The 24,454-nt window shown below is 33.4% G+C and overlaps 1 protein-coding gene across 2 annotated transcripts in view; it reads right to left on the reverse strand.

Moving 5' to 3' along the window:
- LOC120352627 overlaps positions 1-6,795 on the reverse strand; it is a 52,980-nt gene extending 46,185 nt beyond the window's left edge. For both annotated transcript variants that reach the window (XM_039433904.1, XM_039433903.1), the window contains exon 1: positions 6,235-6,795. In XM_039433904.1, the coding sequence (XP_039289838.1) occupies positions 6,235-6,637 (403 nt within the window). In that variant the 5' untranslated portion in view covers positions 6,638-6,795. The remainder of the gene's footprint in view (positions 1-6,234) is intronic.
- Positions 6,796-24,454: the final 17,659 nt, after the last annotated feature.

A 24,454-nucleotide genomic window follows, 5' to 3' on the forward strand; every position in this document is an offset into this window, starting at 1 on the left:
CTTGGAGAATAAGAACAAGTGGAATCAATTTTGATTCCATGGATTTTTTGTGAAAAAGTTCCAGAAGATTGATGTTTTCTGACTGGGATGGAGACGAAGAGGACTCTATTGGCTTCCCTCCAAGCTTCAAACACTCTCATCGTTCACAGGAATGTAATTTCCCCGCTTGGATTGAATTGTCTCTCAAGGTTGTCTCCACATGAAGTCTCTCGGCAAATTTGAGAGACAAGATCAACAACTTGTCCGCCATCTTAAAAAAGACTGGAATGGTTTTGATTGACTTCTCATTCTCAAGTCCATTCTGTCTCCTTCTCTTTGGAATAGGTTCTGGAACTCTAGCCTACAATCTCCAAGACGGAGCTTCAGCTCTCCATTGACAAAAACGTGGAGTAGTAAAGTATTTGAAGGATTTCTCGCCCATTAGAAAGTGAGCCCAATGAACGAGCCCTTTGCATTATTTTGCATACTGATGAGAACCGTCCATTGAGGGTGTTGATCACCATAACAAAACACGCAGCTAACCATTCACACTTTCGACTTTCTCTTGCGTTTTGGGAAACATCTGTCTGCATAATTTCACACAACCCTAGACCTGTCATGACCCAATCGGAAGAATAACCAACGAAGAAAATCATTGGGGAAGTGATATTCAAGTATTTGAAAAATCATCAGCCTAGAACTCGAATTGAGTGGTGAAGCAGGCATCCAGCAGCGGAATTTCAATAATTAATCATCAATATTTCATCGAGTAGGATAAATTGTATTGAATGAAATTCATTTTGTTTCAATTCAATGTTGAATATTCATAATAATGAACACTATCCTTGGGAGTAATCATACAACCTATCTTTTGGAAATTTTTCTACCCATCAAATTTGGGAATAGAGCAGCTTTAGCTAGGTCTGTTGCTCTTGCCCTATCTCTATTATTATTTGTAATTGTATTGATGAGTTAATAAATGATGAATATTGGTTTCTTGAGTTCATGCACCGCTATGTTTACATACAAAACATACGAAATCAATTGCACACTCATAGAATGATGACGGCTCATTCAGTTGAGCGGCCTGAAAGTCTGAGCTTGAGTGTGAGGTTCTTTGAACCTTTGAATCCGTCCCATCAAAAACATAAACATAGATAAAAACATTGAGTTTTGGATGAGTGCATACATATCAAACTTCAATGCTTGTATTCTCAGAGAATATGATGAATAAAAAAAACTGGACCAGAGAGAAGTTCGAAAAGTAGTTCTAGATCTTACTAGAACACTAGCCCCTACTAGGATATGAGATACCAAGTGGAGAAAGAGAAAATATGAAGATAGTGAATGATACAGCTCGTTGGATTCCATAAGATAGCAATAATAATTAGAAAGAAAATGAAAAGGTCTATGAAATGGTTATTGGTTATTCATGAAGAATACAGAGTTAAATCGATGATAGTTCATGGTTATTCTTGCGAAAGATAGTTCATGAATACTTTTTGAGTATCAATTTTGAAATTTCTTCTCCAGAATTGGTTCCATAAATAAAAATATTACTTGGAATTAAAATACTAGTAAATTTGATGAGTAAATTTGAGACATTGTTCTCAATGAAAAGGAATGATAGATTAATTCATCGGCAAGTAACATTTTTCAATGCTCCACTGTATTGCATCTCTTCTCCTTGGAAAATACTTGTTTATTACAGTGTCTGTTTTCAAGCTTGGAGAATAAGAACAAGTGGAATCAATTTTGATTCCATGGATTTTTTGTGAAAAAAGTTCCAGAAGATTGATGTTTTCTGACTGGGATGGAGACGAAGAGGACTCTATTGGCTTCCCTCCAAGCTTCAAACACTCTCATCGTTCACAGGAATGTAATTTCCCCGCTTGGATTGAATTGTCTCTCAAGGTTGTCTCCACATGAAGTCTCTCGGCAAATTTGAGAGACAAGATCAACAACTTGTCCGCCATCTTAAAAAAGACTGGAATGGTTTTGATTGACTTCTCATTCTCAAGTCCATTCTGTCTCCTTCTCTAAAATGAACTTTCTTACTCTCTTTTCCAATAAGAAATGCTCATGTCTGCTCTGTCTCTCTCATCACCCATCTCCTGAAACGAAATGTTCTATCTCTATTCCCCATTTCATATTGATCTCTCCTTGAGTTTCATCAACTATATCAACGAATTAGATTTTTAAGTCTCACTTCTCATACCATATTGATAATACAATTGAAAATAGGTATTTTTCAATGATTATGAGCTACAATGCATAGTAGACTGAGTTTGAGCTGACGTTTTACAGGCTATTCTCCATTAAACACTCACTACCTATTTATTGGATTCTGTTAAATTCTCGAAAACACAGCAGATAGATTCATTAATGAGAAACGTTTGGGTGAATAATTGTGGATAAATTTGAGAATAAATTATGAAAAACTTAATTGCTGATTAGAAACATGTATCAATTTGATATGAACCATGCAGATTTGTTAACAAATCAGTCTCTACGTGTATTATTAGGTTCTCCCACCCTTCTCCCACCCTTCTACCTCCAAAACACCAACAAAATGATCTTGGTGAGAGAATACAGATAGCTTGAACTGGAAAAAATGGTATTTATATTGATAAGAGACACAGAAGTAGAAACAATATTACAATATTATTTTGAGAACCAATAACCTTATCAGAAATCAAGGAACTCGTTCCCCTAGTGCAATTGGATAGTGAGAACTCTTAGGAGGATTTTCAGTTCGTCACTCAATGCAGCACAAAATTAATTATTATTAATCGGAAATAAAAAATCATTGTAATTCAATTGTGAAGGAATAATGTGGAAGACCAATAATTGTATTCATTCCCAGATCCCTGTACTGGAATACTTGATATAAGTCAAGTGCTCAATACAAATTTCAATATGTTGTCTGTGATGAGAAGAAAGAAAACATTTTTCAAGCAATTTGTTTGTTTTTTTTTCTTGATGAGAGTGATGCTCACATGAGCTCTAGGCTTGTGCGTGAGTAATAAGGCGGATGAGAGATGAAGATTGAGATGAGTTTGATCAAGTATAGCCAGATTAAGAATCATTGAAATAAACCAATACCCATATGCTTCCAAGTCCACTCATCCTTAGTTTAAACTTTCATTACTAGTAACAATACTTTTCAGACTGTAAGAATGCACTTATACAAACAAACTCAACGAGGAGTATATAAAAACTCAAAACTCACTATAGTGAGGTCCACGTTATAATGACAGTATTTGATCAACTTTGGTTTTGCTATCCTTGTCTATCATTCGACAAAGCCAGTGGTACTATCCTTTTCTAGGTCCACAATGATGCCAATTATGTTTTTGACAGTGTAGAAATACAATTAATTGATGCAGAGAATCGGTATCGCTATTCTTCTATCTTTATTCACTGCCATTATAACGTGGACCTCACTATAGCTATCATGAATCGAATAACTTCACTCTCCAATCAAAAAAATAATATCATTTAATGTAGGCTATGATAGATCCATCACAGAATTTAAAGAATGAAATTGCATCATTTAGTCATGAAAATATTAAAAGGATAACAAATCATTGAAAATAAAAAATGGCTTGAAAAAGCAAAAAATCATCAATTATAAATTTGCCTGCAAGTGGGAACAATCAGATTCAAGGAAGTGATAGGTTTTAAGTATTTGGGAGAGAAACTAGACTATCTCGAAAGTAAGTTATTCATTCTTCAAACTTGGAGTCACTTTGTAAAGTCTATCCTCATCCCATTTCTATCTATCTTCATCCTGAAGAATGTCATATTTGAACTTTAAGTTAGTCTTGGACTATTATCTATATTTAAATATTATTTCACATGAAATATGAATCATGTTGATTCAGGAAGAACCTGCTCTAGGGAAAGAAAAAATCGAGTGTAAAACATTCTGAACAATAAGAATGGGAGGTTAGGTTAGTTTGATGGATTGGATCAACTGATTGATCAAGAAGGATCTGGCAAGATACCATTCTCAATTCATTAACTATGCGAATACTGAAACCTCAATTCCAAGATCTAGATGCATCATCATATGGGATAAATAACATTAGAAATCCATAGCTGAAAGATGATTACAATAATATATTCCTTTGGAGGTTAGAGGTAGGTAAGGCCATGTTTATCCAAGTTTAACCAATTTTAGAGAGATCAAAGCATAGAGGAAATATACAATCTGTGATCGAATTTGGATCATCTACATGAAGTGAAATAGATAATTTATTTATGGAGGATCATGAATTAGAATATAGTGAACACAAACAAGACAAGACTTCAAATAAGACAGAGATACAGTGAGATCAATAAAAATATAAATCTCATTACCCTTTCAAGTTATTTTGTGACAAGTTTTGAGTACTAAGTAGAAGGAGTTCTGTTATCAATTCGGATCTTAATCTTTCTAAATTCAAAATTAATAATTGTTTCAAGTGTTTGTGTTTTGTTTAAGTGTGGAAATTGTTTATTATTTCTTTTTTGTTTTTTACTATTGCTCTAATTCTGTTTGTGTGAAATTGACAAAGACTTATTCTTTTTCTTATTCTAGTTACCAAAGTCAAGTGTATTTTAGTTACCAAAGTCAGGTGACTGTCTCGTTCATATTATTATGTACAATAACAATAGTGTAGAACTTCAATCACAGCTGTTAAGCTACTGAAGATCTTTCATTTTTTCCATCATGATACTGTTTCTTTATGATAATTGCATTGTAAAAATATTTGTAAAACATGTCAGTGTTGTGAATAAATTTCAATTTCAGTGAAGAATTGGAAAGTCGTACATAACCTTTATTTGGACAATTCATTTTATGAAATTAGGATGAAAAGAAGTTTTGGACTGTAGTCTGTTTCTTTGTCCTTAAGTTCATTGTAAATGATGAATAAATTAAATAATTTCAAGGGTACTGAGATTTATATTTTTATTTATATAACAAGTAGCCCTAAAGAAAAAAGACAATACAGTGAGATATGGTGAGGAGCAGTGTATAGAGTTTATGTATGACTCTGTGGATGGATAAATATTGTGTCAAAGTATTATATGCGAGCTCATTTTATTCCTGAACCAATCAAGCAATGTATGCCAATGATTTGATAAAGATTCAAAGAGATTTGATAATGGAATAAGCTTGTTGAATATACTCAATTCTACTAACAAACATGACTCTCTGGATGGATAAATATGGTGTCAAAGTATATATTCTATTTATGAAGCAGTCAAGCAATGTATGCCATTGATTTGATAAAGATACAATGATATTTGTATTGGTGATTTATGAAATGATTCATGTAATGGAGTAAGCTTGTTGAATATACTCAATTCTACTAACAAACATGACTCTGTGGATGGATAAATATGGTGTCAAAGGATTATATTCTATTTATGAAGCAATCAAGCAATGTATGCCATTGATTTTATAGAGATTCAATGAGATTTGATGATGGAGTAAGCTTGTTGAATATACTCAATTCTACTAACAAACATGACTCTGTGGATGGATAAATATGGTGTCAAAGTATTATATTCTATTTATGAAGCAATCAAGCAATGTATGCCATTGATTTGATAAAGATACAATGAGATTTGATAATGGAGTAAGCTTGTTGAATATACTCATCCTACTAACAACATGACTCTGTGGATGGATATCCTAAATATGGTGTCAAAGTATTATATTCTATTTATGAAGCAATCAAGCAATGTATGCCATTGATTTGATAAAGATACAATGAGATTTGATAATGGAGTAAGCTTGTTGAATATACTCAATCCTACTAACAAACATGACTCTGTGGATGGATAAATATGGTGTCAAAGTATTATATTCTATTTATGAAGCAATCAAGCAATGTATGCCATTGATTCGATAAGGATTCAATTGAGAGATTTGATAAATGAGTAAAAGTTTGTTGAAATTCCTTATCCTACTAACAAACAAGTGAGTTTATACTGAGCAAGTCTCAGTTCTCTCTGATGAATTAAGTGATCTATCCACGGTCAAGGACGAAGAATTAGTTCGACCTAGCGGCCCAATTTGTAAGTGACGCCGGCATTTAGGCGCGGTAATGGAACCAATTTCCATCGATGATAATGATGTCAGAATGGAGGGGGAAGAGATGGTAGTGGTGGAGAAGAGTGGAGGGGAGGAAAGGAATGTGGCTGAGAAGCAGAGCTCATGAGATAATCGGCTGCGAGTCTTGTGCACAGTGGGTTACTTACCAGAGGAGGTGATGGATGCTGTGATATCTCCAGAGTTAGTTGCAGGTGATCCTGGAGAACTGGAGAGAGCACGATGGTGGCACCAGGGCAGTAGATACACTAGTGACACAGCCAGACTTTGTGTATAATCGTCCGACATTTCTTTGCAACAGGGGATGTTACACTGAAAGGGGGGTAAGGCTTCGCGGAAGGTACCGCCGGGTTTATAGATCTTGCCCGGCCGGGGAGGGTGCGAGAGCGACGCAGAGCGAAAACAATAATAAAATTGGAGAAATTTGTCTCTGTCTAACATGGGTATTGGCAGGCGAGAGAAGGCAGTACAGTGACCAGGACAGAGGGGACTTGGTCGTTTATGACCCTGCAGAGGTGCGCAGTCGTACATCTTAATGCCAGCGGATCCCATCAGGGTTGGGTCCGGAAAAAACGACCAAAAACTCCTCGCGGTGGGTGAGGGGCGGGTGGCGGTTCTCTCCAAGCCTCACTACACACAGACGCGCACCCCCCCGCACGATCCGTGCACTTTTATAACTCAAAGACCGCTTCTCATAGGAGAAATGGCTCTTAGTTTCTCCTTTACCGCTCGGTAAAGCTCTCCCCCCCCACCTTCATCGAAGTTGGAGAAACCCCCACGTGTTACATCTACCTACACCTAGAATAACTCTCCGAAAACATCCACCTCATATGCACTTTGCAAAACTGTCTCTCTCAATTACTGACTATTCTGTCTCCAACCTTTGACATCTTCCTCCCTTTTCACATGTCATCCGCAAGCGGTGTATGTTCAATTGTGCGTTTCCCTGTTAATCCACTATCCTCCCACCCACATCCACCCCGTTTCACATGCTATCCGCAAATTCTCTTGTTCAATTGTGTGTTTCCTGGCGATTCATTCCATCTGTACTAATGTTTCTCTCTCTCTCTATCACACCTATAGTTATCACAAATTGTTTTTTTCATATCATATACAGTTCAATAATAATTTTTTCAGTCTATATTATGTAAATCCATCTATAATTTTGCTGTATTGTAAGCTATTGTATATGAGTGTATAAGCCAGTATATATTATTGTAATCTACATGATTTTAAGTACTCAATCAATCAATGCTATTTGTCAGTTCTTTCCTCATCAAGGGTTAATGCTGTAAGCCACGAAAACTACCTGATATACAGTATGTTTAAAGTAACCAATCATCCATATTCACTGTGAGAGGGTACTCACTTGCAACGTTTCTCTCTTTCTCACATCACAGATCAGCTATCAAAGTTTATGCTTAATTAGTCTATATACAATAATAATTATTCATCAGTACTTTTTTTATTTAGGGTTCTATCCTGTAAGTCACTTGAGCTACCTGATATACAGTATGTTAAAAGTACCAATCATCCATATTCACTCTGAGAGGGTACTCACTTGCAACGTTTCTCTCTTTCTCACATCACAGATCAGCTATCAAAGTTCATGCTTAATTAGTCTATATACAATTATTTATCAGTACTTTTTCTATTCAGGGTTCTATCCTGTAAGTCACGTGAGCTACCTGATATACAGTATGTTAAAAGTAACCAATCATCCATATTCACTCTGAGAAGATACTCACATTGTAACGTTTCTCTCTTTTGGTAGAGAGTTAGTGGGAAGGATATTTTTAATATTCTTTCCGAAGAATGGACATTGATATGTCCAAAGCTCCGCCAATTTATGTACATGCATAACAATATAATTATATTATAATATAATGCATAATCTATAGTTATTATATTACAATTGCATTTCATATCATATACAGTTCAATAATTATTTTCTTAGTCTATATTATGTAAATTCATCTATAATTTTGCTGTATTGTAAGCTATTGTATATAAGTGTATAAGCCAGTATATATTGTAATCTACATAAATAAAGTACTCAATCAATCAATCAATCTTTCTAACATGCTATTATCACAGATCAACTATCACAGATCATGCTTAATCCATGCTATTATTTTTCAGTACTTTTTTTACTAAGGGTTCCATCCTATAAGTCATGTAAGCTACCTAATAAACAGTATGTCCAAGACAACCAATCATATATAATCACTCAGAGATATTATTTAACCAACTCCTGAATATGTTTCTTCTACTAACTACTCTCATTAACTCCAATCTATTCATATTTTCCCCTTCTGATTCATTTCCACTCCTGTTTAGTCCATAATAATAATAATAATAATAATAATAATAATAATAATAATAATAATAATATAATAATAATAATAATAATAATTTCAATTTCAATTTATTTCATTTAAAGTTACATAGTATCATATACATACAGTGTTTTGTTGCTCCCTAGCTTGGAGCTAATTGAGGAGTATTCAAATTTCATACTACATAATAATAATAATGAATGAAGCCTTTATTGGTTCCCAACACTGTACAACGAAAATAATTTGAAAGCCAAGAAATACAACTTCGCTAAGATAATTACAAAATTGATTCAACTAAACAAAATAGAAACTTTTAATATGTACAATATCCAATATTTTTATATTTTCTGTTAATTATTCAATTACTTAATATTCGTTCTCTTTCGTTTTTGGAAACCAGGTCCTCTATTGAACATAGGCCTCTCCCAGGGTCCTCCACCTATCTCTATCTTTCGCGCGCATTGTCCATTCATCACCTGCCACCTTCACAATGTCATCCTCCCACCGAAATCGTTGCCTTCCAAGTTCAGTCCATAAGTAATCACAAGTTTGTTCGTTGAATATCATGCTCTTCAAATTTTATATTTCCTTCAAATTCCATCCTATACTCAAATCTCATTATTCAACTATCACTATCACATCTTCTCTTCAATCCTCACTCTTAAATTATAAGAGAAATACAAGTAGTTCGAGTGCCTCATTTAAATTCGAATCAGGATTTGTTCCAGTGTCAAGTAAACATTGAATTGAGGAGAAGTCAAAACAAATTTACATTTTGCTACTCCTATGAAATAGAAATAGAAATATATTTATTAGCCGATAAATACTTAAAATAGTGCAATGTGTCATGTCACATATATTCATTTATCTATTCACAATGCAAATGACACTAATGTAATATCATTGAAAGATGAAATAATAAGGTAGTCCTTGTGCTATTTCTCTTCCAAATTTATAAGTGACAAAGTCCAAGATAAGGTTAGAATCTCACATGTACAATTTTTTTTTAAATTTTAGTCCAAAAGAAACATTAAAACTATAAATTTTGAATTTAGATGGCTTGAATTAATAAATTAACTGGAAATATTCCACTCAATTTCCACTTGTAACGAATAATATTGAGTTATTATATATACATCTTAATATAAAGAATACAGGTTACAACACACTTTTAAACATTAATCAATATAACATAACAATTCTAGTGATTATATAAACACTAGGGGCTGTGGGCAGACAACTTGTACTCCAGTAGTTTTTCGCTAGGTTTTTGATGTCAAGATTATTCAAATGATATCTTCATTCTCTATATGACTGATCAATAAATCACTATTAGTATTCTAACATTCATAAATATGTCAGCTATCATTTTCATCACATAGCTTTGATTTGATTGATCTCAATCTCATAGTGTCCATCTCGACAATGGATTTCTACTTTAGAAGAGTTGAGAATGTGTAGTGGATTTTATACTCTTCCAGACATTGTTTGATTCAAAATTCCATCAAACTCTGCATTCATTTGAACATAATAACATTCATCTTAATTTCGAAGCATTTTAATTTCCCTTCTGCACACAAACCTATAGTCTTGTGAGGGTTTCCTTTATATATTATAATATTATATTGTATTTATCACTCAATCCTATTATTTTAAGCGAGCATTTTCTGTATTTATATATCTTGGTTATTTTTATATCTGGTTATTTTCATATCTGGTTATTTTTATATCAGGCTATATTTATATCAACTGTAATCAGCTGTGCTGAATAGTTAGTTGTGTTTTTTCTGGCTCTAAATTTTGTAAAATTATTCAAACAATTTTCCAATTAATGGTGATTTGAGTGTGTTATTTTTGTTTTTTTTTTGTTTTCAACCATCAAAATCTAAAAATCTTAGTTTTCGTTGTTTCTAAGTTAAAATGGACTAAATTTTAGTAAAATGAAATCATAACCCTATTTTGGACTTTTAAAATGTTATCTAAATTTGGGAGAGAAATAGTACAAGGAGTATCCTTAGTTTTTCTCTCCTAATCAGTGTTTCTTTGTAAAAAATATAGATAAATAAATAGAAAATAAATTTTTATATCTGGTTATTTATGTTCAACGGATCTCGAAAACGGATCTAACGATTTTCACGAAATTTGGAACATAGTAGGTTTATGATATGAAGATTCGATTGCTCTAGGTCTCATCCTTGGGAAAACTCGCTGAACGACATTAAAAGGATAATTCATCCTTGGCTGAAACAGCTGTGGATAGTAAAAAATTCAGTATGTAAAAAATCAAAATATCGCATCCCCGAAATTTATTAGATGACGTACACCCAGCTGTGACATATAAACACGATCATTTTAGAGGATTGTGTCCTGTTTATCAATAAATAAAAATAACTAGCTAAGCTCGGTGCACCGATATTTATCCTGAAACTAACATAAATATAATTCAATATTCAATACTAATATAATAATATAAATATAATATATAATTATATATGTTATGTATTATATAATATACAATAGTAATATATAATCCCTCAATACTAAAACCACCTTACTGTCGAATCTATTTCTTATTGCTGATGGAATTAAATACTAAATGCTAATTAATATATAATTATTATTTAACGAAAATCCCAAATAAATGCTGCAAATCACCCCGAAGACTGCAGACATTGACAACAAGGTTAACAGCTAGATTTGGGATTTTCGTTAAATAATAATTATCTATTTCTCATTCTTCTTGCCTTCCTATTTCTTCTTCTCTATCCTTCTCACTTCCCTCTCTTTCTATTCCCTCTCCTTCTCTAAATCAAACTCGGTTCGATTGTGTTCTCTGTTACTCGGAGAAATCTATTTCCCTCATCAGAAGCACTCTGCAATTAATTGTTCCCCCTGCTCAATGGAGCTTGTCATTCCATTCAACTGCTTTCTTCTTACAACTTACGAGGAACGCCTCTCATTCCTTTCTATTCCAGATGCTTCTCTTGCCAAAACTGCTCTCGCTCAATTAGACGTCTCATCAGCGTATTTCCACCCTTGCACACTTACTGCACTCTACCCACTTACTGGACTTTCCCCTGTTCAATGTATCTTATCCCCTGACCCCTGGCTTTTCAGGTCTCCTGTTTCATTCCTCTTTTCTACTGGTCTTAGATTGACCAGCTATTTCAATCAAGCAAGAATCATGCATCAACCTTTCATGCCCAGATTAGTGTAAGCAGAAATGAACAAATATCTTCTTCTCTCTGGTGTAGGAGACTCTATTATTATTCTACATTGCACTATGTCATAATATTATCAAGAAAAGCTAAATGAACTTGAACAAACTACAAATTCAAATCCACTATAGAGTATTCTCTGGTGTAGAGACTCTATTATTTTTTTTTTTTTTCACTTTTTGTGTAGTTGAGAAGTTGATATTGTGGTAATTATTCATATTGAATGAAAAAGACTAAGAAATTGTCAAAAAACCACTGATTTATTGATAATTAGAAAGACCGGTTTCGGTTATTACACCATTGTCAATCTCTGATAAATTATTATTATTCACATGTTATTATTATTCACTGTTATTATTATTATTCTACATTGCACTATGTCAAAATACTATTAAGAAAAGCTAAATGAACTTCAACAAACTACAGATCCGAAATACACTATACATTACAATTCATAAGAGATTAGTAATCTGGATGTCAACTAATATTTTTTCCATGATGATTCATTCATGTTTTTGAAACTTCATTATTAGTAGGTTGAATCTAGTGTACCTAGTAGTGGATCATTATTATTACAGTGATAGTCCTAGTTCCATAGTAAGGCTGTGTATCAATCAATGATTCTTATAACATCTCGAGCCCATACATAAAATTGTTTAATTCAATTATACATTCTATACTATCAAACGAGCAACTTCATATGTTTAAATGTATTGATGTTTTAATGTTTATATGTTTAAATGTTTGGAGGTTTAGATGTTTAGATGCTTAGATGTTTTGATGTTTAGATGTTTAGATGTTTAGATGTTTAGATGTTTAGATGTTTAGATGTTTAGATGTTTAGATGTTTAGATGTTTAGATGTTTAGATGTTTAGATGTTTAGATTTTAGATGTTTAGATTTTAGATGTTTAGATGTTAGATGTTTAGATTTTAGATGTTTAGATGTTTAGATGTTTAGATGTTAGATGTTTAGATGTTTAGATGTTTAGATGTTTAGATGTTTAGATGTTTAGATGTATAGATGTTTAGATGTTTAGATGTTTAGATGCTTAGATGTTTAGATGTTTAGATGCTTAGATGTTTAGATGTTTATATGTTTGTATTCCACTTGATCTCGAAACGGCTCTAACGATTTTCACGAAATTCAGAACATAGTAGTTTATAATATGAAGATTCGATTGCACTAGGTATCATACTTGGGAAAACTCACTGAAGGACATTAAAAGGATAATTATTATTAATCCTTGAAAAAACAGTTGATAATAATTATTCGTCTGTTGATGATGGAAGTGGGTGAGCGAGTTCATGTGTGTGGGACTGTGTCAAAATTATGACTCAGCTGTTGAACTTTTGTAAATCAGGTACTTAATGCCGGTTTCAAAAAAGACGGGTCATTTCCAATCCTGATTAATTACTGTAGATTCATGTTTTGAAATGATCTTCTCTGATTTGGTTCACGTGAAGTTAATCAGAAATTTACTTTCCGGATTGTTTGAAAGTGTCCAGTGTTACACCTGTTTTGAAAAAAGGAGATCCAAAAAATCCTGAAAATTACAGACCAATTGCTCTTGTGCCTATCATCAGTAAAATAATAGAATTTTGTCTGCTAATGCAACTCTATGAATATTTCATTTTCAATGGCTTATTATATCCCCATCAATATGGCTTTAGACCAGGTCACTCTACAATAGACGCTGTTGAGAAAATTGTAGACTTTGTACATCAATGTTTTGAAAATAAATGTGCAGTAGGGGCAACCCTGTTAGACCTTAGCAGAGCATTTGAGAGAGTTTCACATGTGATTCTCTGCAAAAAACTGGAGCATTATGGCATAGTAGATAGAGAGTTAAGCTATTGAAAGGTTATTTGGTTGGCAGAAAACAAATGGTAAAGTGTGCAGGTAAATGCTCTGATGTATTGAACATAAATACAGGTGTACCTCAAGGATCGGTCCTTGGGCCCTTCCTTTTTCTGGTTTTCGTAAATGACTTCAGTTTCAATATACCAGGTCTTTCTGTATTGTATGCTGATGACACCTCAATAATCCAATCAGATGCTGAAATCGAAAAACTTCAGGATAACTTGACATTTCCTTGAATCAGGCAAAATCATGGTATTTATCTAATGACCTAGAATTAAATGAGCAGAAAACAGAGAAAATAACATTTACATTAGGCATACTCTGAACCACAATAATCTTAAGCCTGTCAAATTACTAGGTGTAATATTGGATGGTAAACTCTGTTGGGAGGAACATGTGAATAGTCTCTGTAAAAAACTTTCAAGGGTAACATACCTCCTCAAGAGATTAAATAGTTCTGTTAATCTGCAAGTATTGTTGATGACCTATCACGGACTTTTCCATTCTCATCTTAGTTATGGGATAAGAATGTGGGGCAATTGCCCAACACATAAAAAAGTTTTCATATGGCAGAAAAGGGCAGTTAGAGCTATTTTGAACCTTTCCCCAAGAGAAACTTGCAAGCCTCACTTCATCAACTGGGTATACTGACTCTGCCATCTCTATATATATATTCCAATTTGATAAGTGTAAAGAAGAATTCTAACAACTTTCACAAACATAATGATATCATGCTTACAATACTAGGAATAGGGAAAAAATTATGAAACCAAATCTCAGATTGAGTAAGAGCATGAAAAGCTACCCCTATTTACAGTTGTTTTTTACAATAAACTACCAATTGAAGTTAAGAACCTGCCTCAAGAAAAATTTAAAGTAGCCATTTCACAATGCTAAAAGAAAAGGCTTACTACTCTACTGAAGAGTTTTTAATTGATAGCATATAACGTTTTCTACTTAGAATAAAAATGTGACTTACATTGTAAGAATAGTATTGTGATTACTATGTTATGACTTTATATAGTAGTACTAGTTGTAGTGTTAGTCTTTGTGTTTCTCTTTTAATATATTACGAATTGCTATTTATCTATATGCTGTGTAAATGTAATGTTTCGAAATATTTTGCTATACCTACTGATGTTATTGAAAATGTTCATTCAAGTTTTATTAAGAATAAGATGTTGACGAAAAATGTATTTATGCTAGTGACTTACATCATGTAATCTTGAACTTATGACGAGGCCTGAAATGTACTGTACAAATGTATTTTATTGGTCAATAAAACAAATTTATTTATTTATTTATTTATAAATTAAAATTTAACCGTCTTTTGCGCAACTGGGCCTTTGTAAGGGAACTTTTTGCTCAATCTCAATCTACTGCGATTAGATAAAACATTTCTGTATGAATGTTATTATAATTTCTTCTTTCGGAATAATTTTTTAAGCTTTTGTACTCCAGAGCGAAGCTCGGTCCCCGATATTCATTATTGAGAGAGGAAATTCTCAGTAAACCTTATATAATACGAGCATTTCTCACCTGAATAAAAACACCAAAAACCTCTCATTATAAGTTCATTATTTGAACTTTATGCAGTAGAAACATAACCTCCTTTTTTGACATTATCAGAATTTGGGAATGGAATAGTTTTGGGTCAAGCCTGTTCTTCCTCCTCAATCATATTTTATATGATTTGTGATCGTATCTACAAACAATAATATAGTTATTATATTATTATACCACTGTTTCATTATCTACAAGAAGGGCTGTACTATTGAGTAAAAGGTTTGAATTGAAGAACTTCACAGGCCCGTAAAGTACCGAAATGATACCACTGAAACTTCTTCTTTATCGATAAAGTATTTGGTGCAGTAGTTTTGGAAACTGATTGGCTTTGCTGTCCAATCTTTCAAATTAGATAAGCAGCAATGATGCTCCGTATTAATGTTCATTGACCACTGAGCCAAAACACATATGCTAAATATCGATCATCAGATTCGAATCCACTTCCTGTTGGTTCGGAACTCACCTGAGAATGTAGAATCATCCATACGTCATCATCATCATCTTTTGCATAACACTTGCACAAGTCTAAAGGTGCTTACAGATTTACGCGCCGCGAACATGAGCAATTCACTTTTTATCAGCTGATGCCAAGCTTTTTATATCTAGGGGAGAGCGGGGCAAGTTGAGACAAATTTCTCTTACTGATTTTTAAAATTTCAATCTTCTATGATTTTAAATCGGTATAATCGTGATATAATGGATTCATTTGTTACGCATTCATATAAAATATCATCTTCTTGATTGAATTATTTCTTTCTCCAAAAATGAAATTCTTATATGATCATACAAAGTGTATCAATGTTCCCCACATGGGGGCACGTTGATATTAGCTGGAGGCAAGTTGATACGAGTGTATAATAGATGAGAAAAATTATATTAAGAAGGCAAGAAGTGATTGAAAACAAAATTTATGAAGATAAAGTAGTCTTGAAAAAGTAAAATATGTTATTCAATGTAATAATTAAGAAGAATAGTTTGTGATAATTGTTAAAAAAAAGTTTTTGCAAATATATAAAAATATTGTTTGATTGAAACTTAATCAGAATCGTTGTCAGAGTTACAATGGATGCAAATATAAACTTTAGTGTCTTTGCTACATTTAAAATGAGCCCATTTTTTACAAGCCATACATTTTGTATCCAGTCTTGACCTGGCTTGGACTTGGAATAGGGTTTCATACATACAAGACACAATGTGTCCACATCTTCCTCCTCACACTCCGATTCAATCTTGATCTTCCTCTTTGGAATGAATTTCTTCTTCTTTTCTATCTTCTTCGCTTTCGATTTTGCTTCAACCATTTTAAACAACCTTTTTTCATATTCTCCGCCGTAGCATTCTTTTTAGCTTCTTTTTCCATAGCTAACACCTCTAGCTCTTCTTTTACTGGTGTGCTTGTTAGAATAGCGGATTTCATCGGCTTCCTTCCTTTCTTAGTATTTTTGCACTTTCAAGCTTTGGGATAGGGACGAATTTGTTGAGGACCTACCGTGGATAGATCAACATCCTTAGGCCTACTAGTGCAAAGAGTTATATCACTTTGATGTTTATCTCCATTGTTCATCACATTGATGTTCAATGCTTTTATATTTTGTGGTGTGAACCCACAATAGATCTTTGAACAATTAATAATGTAGTCTTCTAGCTGTGATTACAGCTGCTCTGTGAGAATCTGTCTTGGTTTTGCATACCCCATTGTAATATTTTGCCCATTAGATTCATTTTTTTCTTCAAAAATCTAGACAAGTCATTTTATCTATTTGAATGCAATAGAAGCTTCCCGCAAAGACATTTCCTTAGACTTGATGGCTTCATATGCTTTTTCGATTCCTCATTTGGAGTTTTCCCTCAATCCGTCTTTCTCTTGTAGTTCCGCACCATTTCTCTGTCAGATTGAACAAGAAATTGAATTTCACAGTAATGGGGCACATTGATACACCATATCAATGTGCCTCCAACTGAGTGTATCAACTTGCCCCCTCTGCATATATATCTCATAAACCAAACTAACCCCAAAACAAAGATAACTGGAAAATTGAAACTATCACATAACACTCACGTATAAATATGCTTTGAGCTATACCAATGGTGAATTTCCCAGGTGGTATGTTGTTGCTTGTAGTTCAACTCAAATAAGATGGTCAAAAATTACTTTCCACTATACAAAACACTCTTTCAATTATACAGCTGCTTACAGTGGTCTGTCGGCAATAAGGCTCCATAAATATTAATAGAATAATAAAACAAGTTTACAAGTTTCGGTGAACACACCATCGACGGGTTATAAAAAATAAATTTGCAATAAATAAGTAATTATTTGTTATAAAATAATTTTCACAACCTGACGATGGTGTGATCACCGAAACTTGTAAACTTGTTTTATTATTTTATTAATTTTAAAGGGTACTATAATTCTATTCTATAAAATACAAGAAAGTAGCCTGAATTCATAAATTTTAAAAATATACAAAGACTTTTTTTTGCACTCTGTCGTGAGAAATCTGATAGAGAAATATGAATGATACAAAGAATGTATATTTCCATAGCGATTCTTCGAGAGAATAAGTTATCTCTACGATATTCCAGACACCATTTCCAGAGCAACCGTTTCACCATCCTCTATTTCCGGGGCTAACCGAGCCGGAGATGAAATTCAATCGGACAGAAAATACGATGATTCGTATTCCATCCAATTCATCTCTCCAGTGAGCTCAGTACATGGCATACTATCTGATGGGGACCATGAGCCCTTATATACCAAATCCAGTCGATGACGCCTGTATATTCAATTATACCTATATACATCCCGTGGAGGGGGTAAGTCAACCCTTATACCACACATCCAGCCATCCGATTGGTCGATCCAGCATATATATGCGATCGTAAAAATATAACTGCTTTCAATCAGCAAAGGGTTATAGGGGTGCCAAGAGATTCGATGGTGGGGGGTGGTGCCGGGGTTGACAAAACACCACAGTGAAAGTTGGAGCAATGTTTGGGACCAAATTATAGTATTGCTTTTCTCCATCATCATACAATTGTGGGAGTGCGTGTATGAGAATCTATATTTATGATACAGCGGAACTCGTGGAGTTAGTCATCTACTTGACATGGGGTGAACTGTCGAAATTCAATTTTCGGAGATGAAGGGTTGAAATCAACCCTAAATGAACTTGTTCTTGGAACAGGATTATTGGATTGGGAAGGTTAGAGTGACAGAAAAAATCATCAATGTTTTTTAATTTATGTGAATCATGGGATCAACTTGTATAGTTATAATTTCTTTTTATACAATGGGAAGTTTTCATAAATCACATATCATTTATTGCAGAGATCACTGATTAAGCTGAACTCTTGTCGAATTCATGTGTAGCTATAGACATTCTTGGGTCAGTTCTCGTGTAATTATAGACTAATTATTTCTCACGAAATTTCTGCCATTGATGAGAGAAATTATCTCAGTTTCTCCCACAGTGTCTTATGGATCTCTCTCATCTGTTGTGAACTTGTAGCATCATAGCCACCTCTAATAAGGCCCCAGCCTACAATATTGCAACGTCGCAGTGTAGGCCTAGAATCTAATACATGATTGGTGAAAAAGATCAGCTGGTATTTTTAAAATGTTTTTCACCAATCATGTATTAAATGTATCATGTGATCATGTATTAATCAATGTATTAGATCCTAGGCCTACACTGCGACGTTGCAATATCGTAGGCCGCGGCCTTGTATCAGAGGTGGCTATGATAGCATTCATTCAAAGTATCATAACATATTATATTATAAAGATTTATTATTGTAATATTTGTGATATTTATATTATAGTATTATAATGTATAGAAGTCTCATATCTTTATTTCACTGAGTTGTTTTTTTTTGTCAAAATAAATATGATTTGATTTATACTTCATAAAGACATCAATCATTCTCTTTCATAAATGCTGGAATCCTTTATACTATGAATCTACTTGAATCCTCCATTGTCCGCGTTTCGAACGTCGCTGGAGGCCTGTATTCATAAAAGTTTTTGATTTTAGTGTTTTTTACCTCCATTATGAACCATTATAAGCCATATAATACAGTACAGATATGTTGAAAAATATAACTACTACATAATGTCATTAATAAAATAATTCCTCATATTCTTGTTTACAATAAATGAATAGATGAATAAATAATAGGTACGATGAGTTTCTATAGACAAGGGAAAGTCGGGAAACAGGTTTATGAAGGTGCAAGTCGATGAATTTGTTAGCTTTGACTATGGACAAAATATAGAAAAAGATTTGTGACGGGAATGTACGAAAAAAGGCAGATAACGATCGTAATTGAATAGTAACCGGACAAAATTAATGTATGCAAAGAGATAAATTTAAATATTCTATTTTAAATACTGTATATTCCATATAAATCAAAAATTAATGGATATGGATAAATAATAATAGTCATAGTATGTTTACCACTTGGCAATAAAAATTTCTTCAATTGGCTGTGATGGGCTATTATCCAACCAATAAATAAGCCATTTCAATATTCTTGAACAAATACAGACACGATTTAGCAGCTAGATTTTGAGAAATTATCGTAGTAATAACAATAATAGTGATCATTCAATCAACAAACCATTCACTGTACAACATTTCTAACCTACTCTTCGACAAGTGAGAATGAGAAAGAAAGACCTATTTATATCTATATTGATTGAGTCATATAAAAAGATGATAGACACAAAACAAATAAACAGATCACTTTTCCTTTGTCAGAGGCCCTGAAATTGATAAGTTGCGACCTGAGAACTCTGACACCAGACCTGAGCCAGCCAGGTCACACGATATTATTATTATTTATATTCCTTATCTGTGATTGAATCTAGGACGGAACAGCTTAAAAATCAAAAATAGGAAATTACGTTCATCACTCAGGTGCAATACAGGATTTTCAGAGTTTTAGAAGGTTTCAGCAACGATATGAAACCTGTCATTTTTTTGCAAAGCATATATTCCAGGAGATTATAACTGAAGTAATAAAATTACAATAGAAGTAATGTTGAAGTTAGTCTTGTCAAAGTGATCTTGAGTTCCTAGAGTTTTTTGTACATTATTATATGATGATCTATTTTGGTTCTTGTTCTTCCTGCGAATTTATGGGAAATGTACTCCCGTAGGAACTATGAATCTCCATATTCCAATTTCTCTAATACTTCAATGTGGAATTCCAGAACTACAACTGTTGTATTTTTGAGAGCCACCTATTGATATGAGATAACAAATATGAGATCATTATTATGATGATGTGATCACGAAAATGATAATTTCAATCCTGTTTTGTTTTGAAAATATTTCTAATTAATATTTATTTTACAAATTAGAAGGGAATTTTGCTAAGTAGAAGGAATTTTGTTATCAATTCAGATCTTAATCTTTCTAAATTCAAAATTAATTGTTTCAAATGTTTGTGTTTTGTTTCAATGTGGAAGAAGTTAGTGAAGTATTGAAAAGTCGCCAATAACCTTTATTTGGACAATTTATTTCATGAAATTGGGATGAAAAGAAGTTTTGGACAGTAGTCTGTTTCTTTGTCCTTAAGTTGATTGTTAATGATGAATAAATAAATACAGTTTGACTCACGTAATAAGTGTCATCCATTCCCATTTCCATTAATCCATTCAATTTCCCCCATTAAATATAAATCAATTCTGCTGCTGATCCCTGATTATTCATGTTGAACATTGTTCCATCTCATTGATTTTGTAAACTGAACATAATTCAAACATTGATACAATCATTTGTTGAATCTATGAAGTTGTTTCCAACATCCATTAGACTCCCCCCACTAATTGTGCTACTGTAGTAAGAAGTGATTAGCATACTAGAACCCGGAATTGCTCGTGTTTTTCCGTGACAGCTTTCTGCAACTCGTCGAAAAGTGGCTTCAACACAGATTTATAGACTTAGCAGGTAGTGATGGAAGAAGCTGTGGACTCGGACTATTATAGACTTGTTTATGAACTTCCAGAATCATTCTTCTTGTGTGGTCCTTTCAAGCTTTCATTCAACACAAGATTTATCCACCTCATTATACATAATCTCCTTCAGCATTCTTGCTGTACTTGTGAACAGGTAATGGAGGTTTTTCGAATACCTCATACACTGGATGGTTTTTCATATTATTTTTGTCTGCCTGTAACTTATAGAGCATGGGTTAGGGTTGCAGAGTTAGGGAGCTGGGAGGCTTTGACTGATAAGAACGTGATATCATCTTAGGAATGTTTCCTTCATCATACAGCCAATCTTTTTTTTCATTTCTTGTTTTGTATTTGTATATTTTGTTAACGACGTAGTTGAGTGGTGGAGTGGACATCATCGTCCATATTTCGCCAGGTTATCAAATGGAAAGTCATTATATTGAATTCTATACTAATTCATATATACTTTTTGTGTAGTTGAGAAGTTGATATTGTGGTAATTATTCATATTGAATGGAAAAGACTAAGAAAATGTCAAAAACCACTGATTTATTGATAATTAGAAAGACCGGTTTCGGTTATAACACCATTGTCAATCTCTGATAAACCTGAGTTTATGTGAGTTTAGGTGTAATAACCGAAACCGGTCTTTCTAATTATCAATAAATCAGTGGTTTTTGACAATTTCTTAGTCTTTTTCATTCAATAATTCATATATATATTACTTCTTCAACAAGTGACGCTTCAATTATTCCGGAAAATTCATACAAAATGTTGAATAGTGAGAAATTATTTAATAATAGATTATTTAGTAATAGATTATTTCTCTCTTAATTTGAGATCGCGCAAACTCAGAATCATCATGTTCATTAAAAGGATAATAAGAATAGACTTGAAATGTTGTCAAAAATCCACTTCAATAAAATAAAAATTAATTTTTTTTGCCCCACTTGGATGTAATGAGCTGGTTTTCGTGCGTCATATGGAGGCCGAAAATGATTGTTTTCTGGCCAGGCCGGTAAAATTTTCACGGCCCTAGGCCTGTAAAATAACCTTGAAGTCAGCTGATTCTGATTTGATGTGAACGTGTTTACAAAATAGTTTATGAAACGGAATCAGCTAATGCTTCTAGAATTGAATGAAGTAAAGATACTATCATTTTATTTTGATGAATGAAATACAAATAAGATATTATAAACTATTCATATTCGATTTTAAGAGTAGGATAGAACTTCTAACCTAAACTTCCGTAGTCGACGACAACAAGCATTGTTGAAGTTGACATTCAGATTGGCCAAATTTCAAGTGTGCTATAACAGCTGATCGAAAAACTTTTTATTGTTTGTGTTTATTATTCAAGGACCAAAATATTTATAATAATATCATATTATTGTCATTTGAAAGAATAAAAAAGTATAAATAAACTCAACATCCCACATTAAAACATAATTGAACATAATCTTTTAGGTTATTTAGACAAATCAGAATATAAAATTAAAATACTTGGACAATTTCCTGATATTCAGATTACCTCAGATTTGCTAGAGCTATGACTTTCCAGTTTTGCTTTCGGAAGTGCCTAATAAACAATTATTCTCATATTTAAATATTGTTTTATTTCTATGTGTGGCAAAAAATAGCGTTCTCACCACGAGCAAAAATGTGTTTCCGGCTCTCAATCTTTTCCAGTCCTCGGACTACGGCCTCGGACTTGAAAACCGATTTCGAGCCGGAAAAGTCTCATTTTCGGCCCTAGGTGCGAAATATACTATTACAGGAGCATGCTCTCGTGTGTGCTCACAGCATCACAGCTGATGAAATATTAATTTTTATCAAATAAAATATCAATTTTTATTTAATTAAAGTGGATTTTTGATAACATTTCAAGTCTCTTCAATAATTATGGAAAAGTTCCACAACATCAACATTCACGCTACAAACTTAATTAAGGATAAGAATTTATATGGGGTCTACAATGTGGTTAGAGATTAGTAGTCTAATTGAGAGATTTAAAAATTTATCAAAGGAAGTACTTCTTGGAATTTCAATCAACTTTCAAGTAATTCCTGTGTTACTTTCACCTCAAATTTTTACTTTCAAGTAATTCCTAACTCTCAAGCATTCCTGTGAAGGTGGAACATGAGAATGAGCCCATAAAAGGATGTCACAAAAGCGGATGAATAAGAATTACAAAATACGATTGGATAAAAGTTCAAATCAACAAGTGAATCAAAGTTTAGCTTTCAGTCATATGTACTGAACGTTAGCATACACATCTTAATTAATGAGCATGATATATTTTGTGAATGTGCGTACAGATATACGCGCCGCGAACATGAGCAATTCACTTTTAATCAGCTGATGCCAAGCTTTTTATATCTGTATCTTACCGTTTCTGTAAAAATACAGATATAGTCAGCTGATTAAAAGTGAATTGCTCATGTTCGCGGCGCGTATATCTGTACGCACCTTATTACGTTTCAGGAGACATTAAAAACTATGAAAATGATGATTAATCATGTGAGTTTCTATAAACCTACCTCTGTAACCTTATTCTCATCTATACATCATTTACTGTACTTCCCTGATTGCAAGTTACCTATTTTACACTCTGGCTGCAAGTTTCCTATTAAAAGTGAATTGCTCATGTTCGCGGCGCGTATATCTGTACGCACCTTATTACGTTTCTGGAGACATTAAAAACTATGAAAATGATGATTAATCATGTGAGTTTCTATAAACCTACCTCTGTAACCTTATTCTCATCTATACATCATTTACTGTACTTCCCTGATTGCAAGTTTCCTATTTTACACTCTGGCTGGAATCTATGTATTCTTATTGATCGCATGATAAGTCTACTAAAAATATTGTAGTCAATATGATACTTACTTTTTTACTTACTATTTCGTGTCCGGACATTCTTCAACAAAGTTTTGCAGCCCAGAAGTGGGCTAGGTCTTCTGCCGGTACATTCCCCCTCCAGAGGTCGTCAGCTGTGCAGTGAACAGGGCACCGTGGGCACTGTATGAGGTGGTCGATGTCCAGTGCCTCTCCACAGTCAATATGGTAATATGGATGGAAGCGACTCAATAATGTCAAAAACATTGAATAATCATACAATTTGAGATACTAGTTTCGATTGTTTCACCATTATCAATCTCTAAGTAAACTGGAAGCTCAAATATTGAGGAGGAAGATATGAATAATATAGTGTTGGTGAAGCCCTACGATTGGCCATTGTATGTTGACCAATGCCGGTTGAGAACTACTGTCACTGGCCGAGACAAGACACGCCCAAGTATTCCAAATATGGTCTAGAGAACCGTTGAACCGAAACAAATGGAGAGAAAGTTCATAGTGTCTAGTCTCAGCCAATGACAGTACAGCTCAATCGTCAATCGTCAACAGCTATTGG

The sequence above is a fragment of the Nilaparvata lugens genome, chromosome 8 (genome assembly GCF_014356525.2).
Source record: "Nilaparvata lugens isolate BPH chromosome 8, ASM1435652v1, whole genome shotgun sequence".
Taxonomy (NCBI): domain Eukaryota; kingdom Metazoa; phylum Arthropoda; class Insecta; order Hemiptera; family Delphacidae; genus Nilaparvata; species Nilaparvata lugens.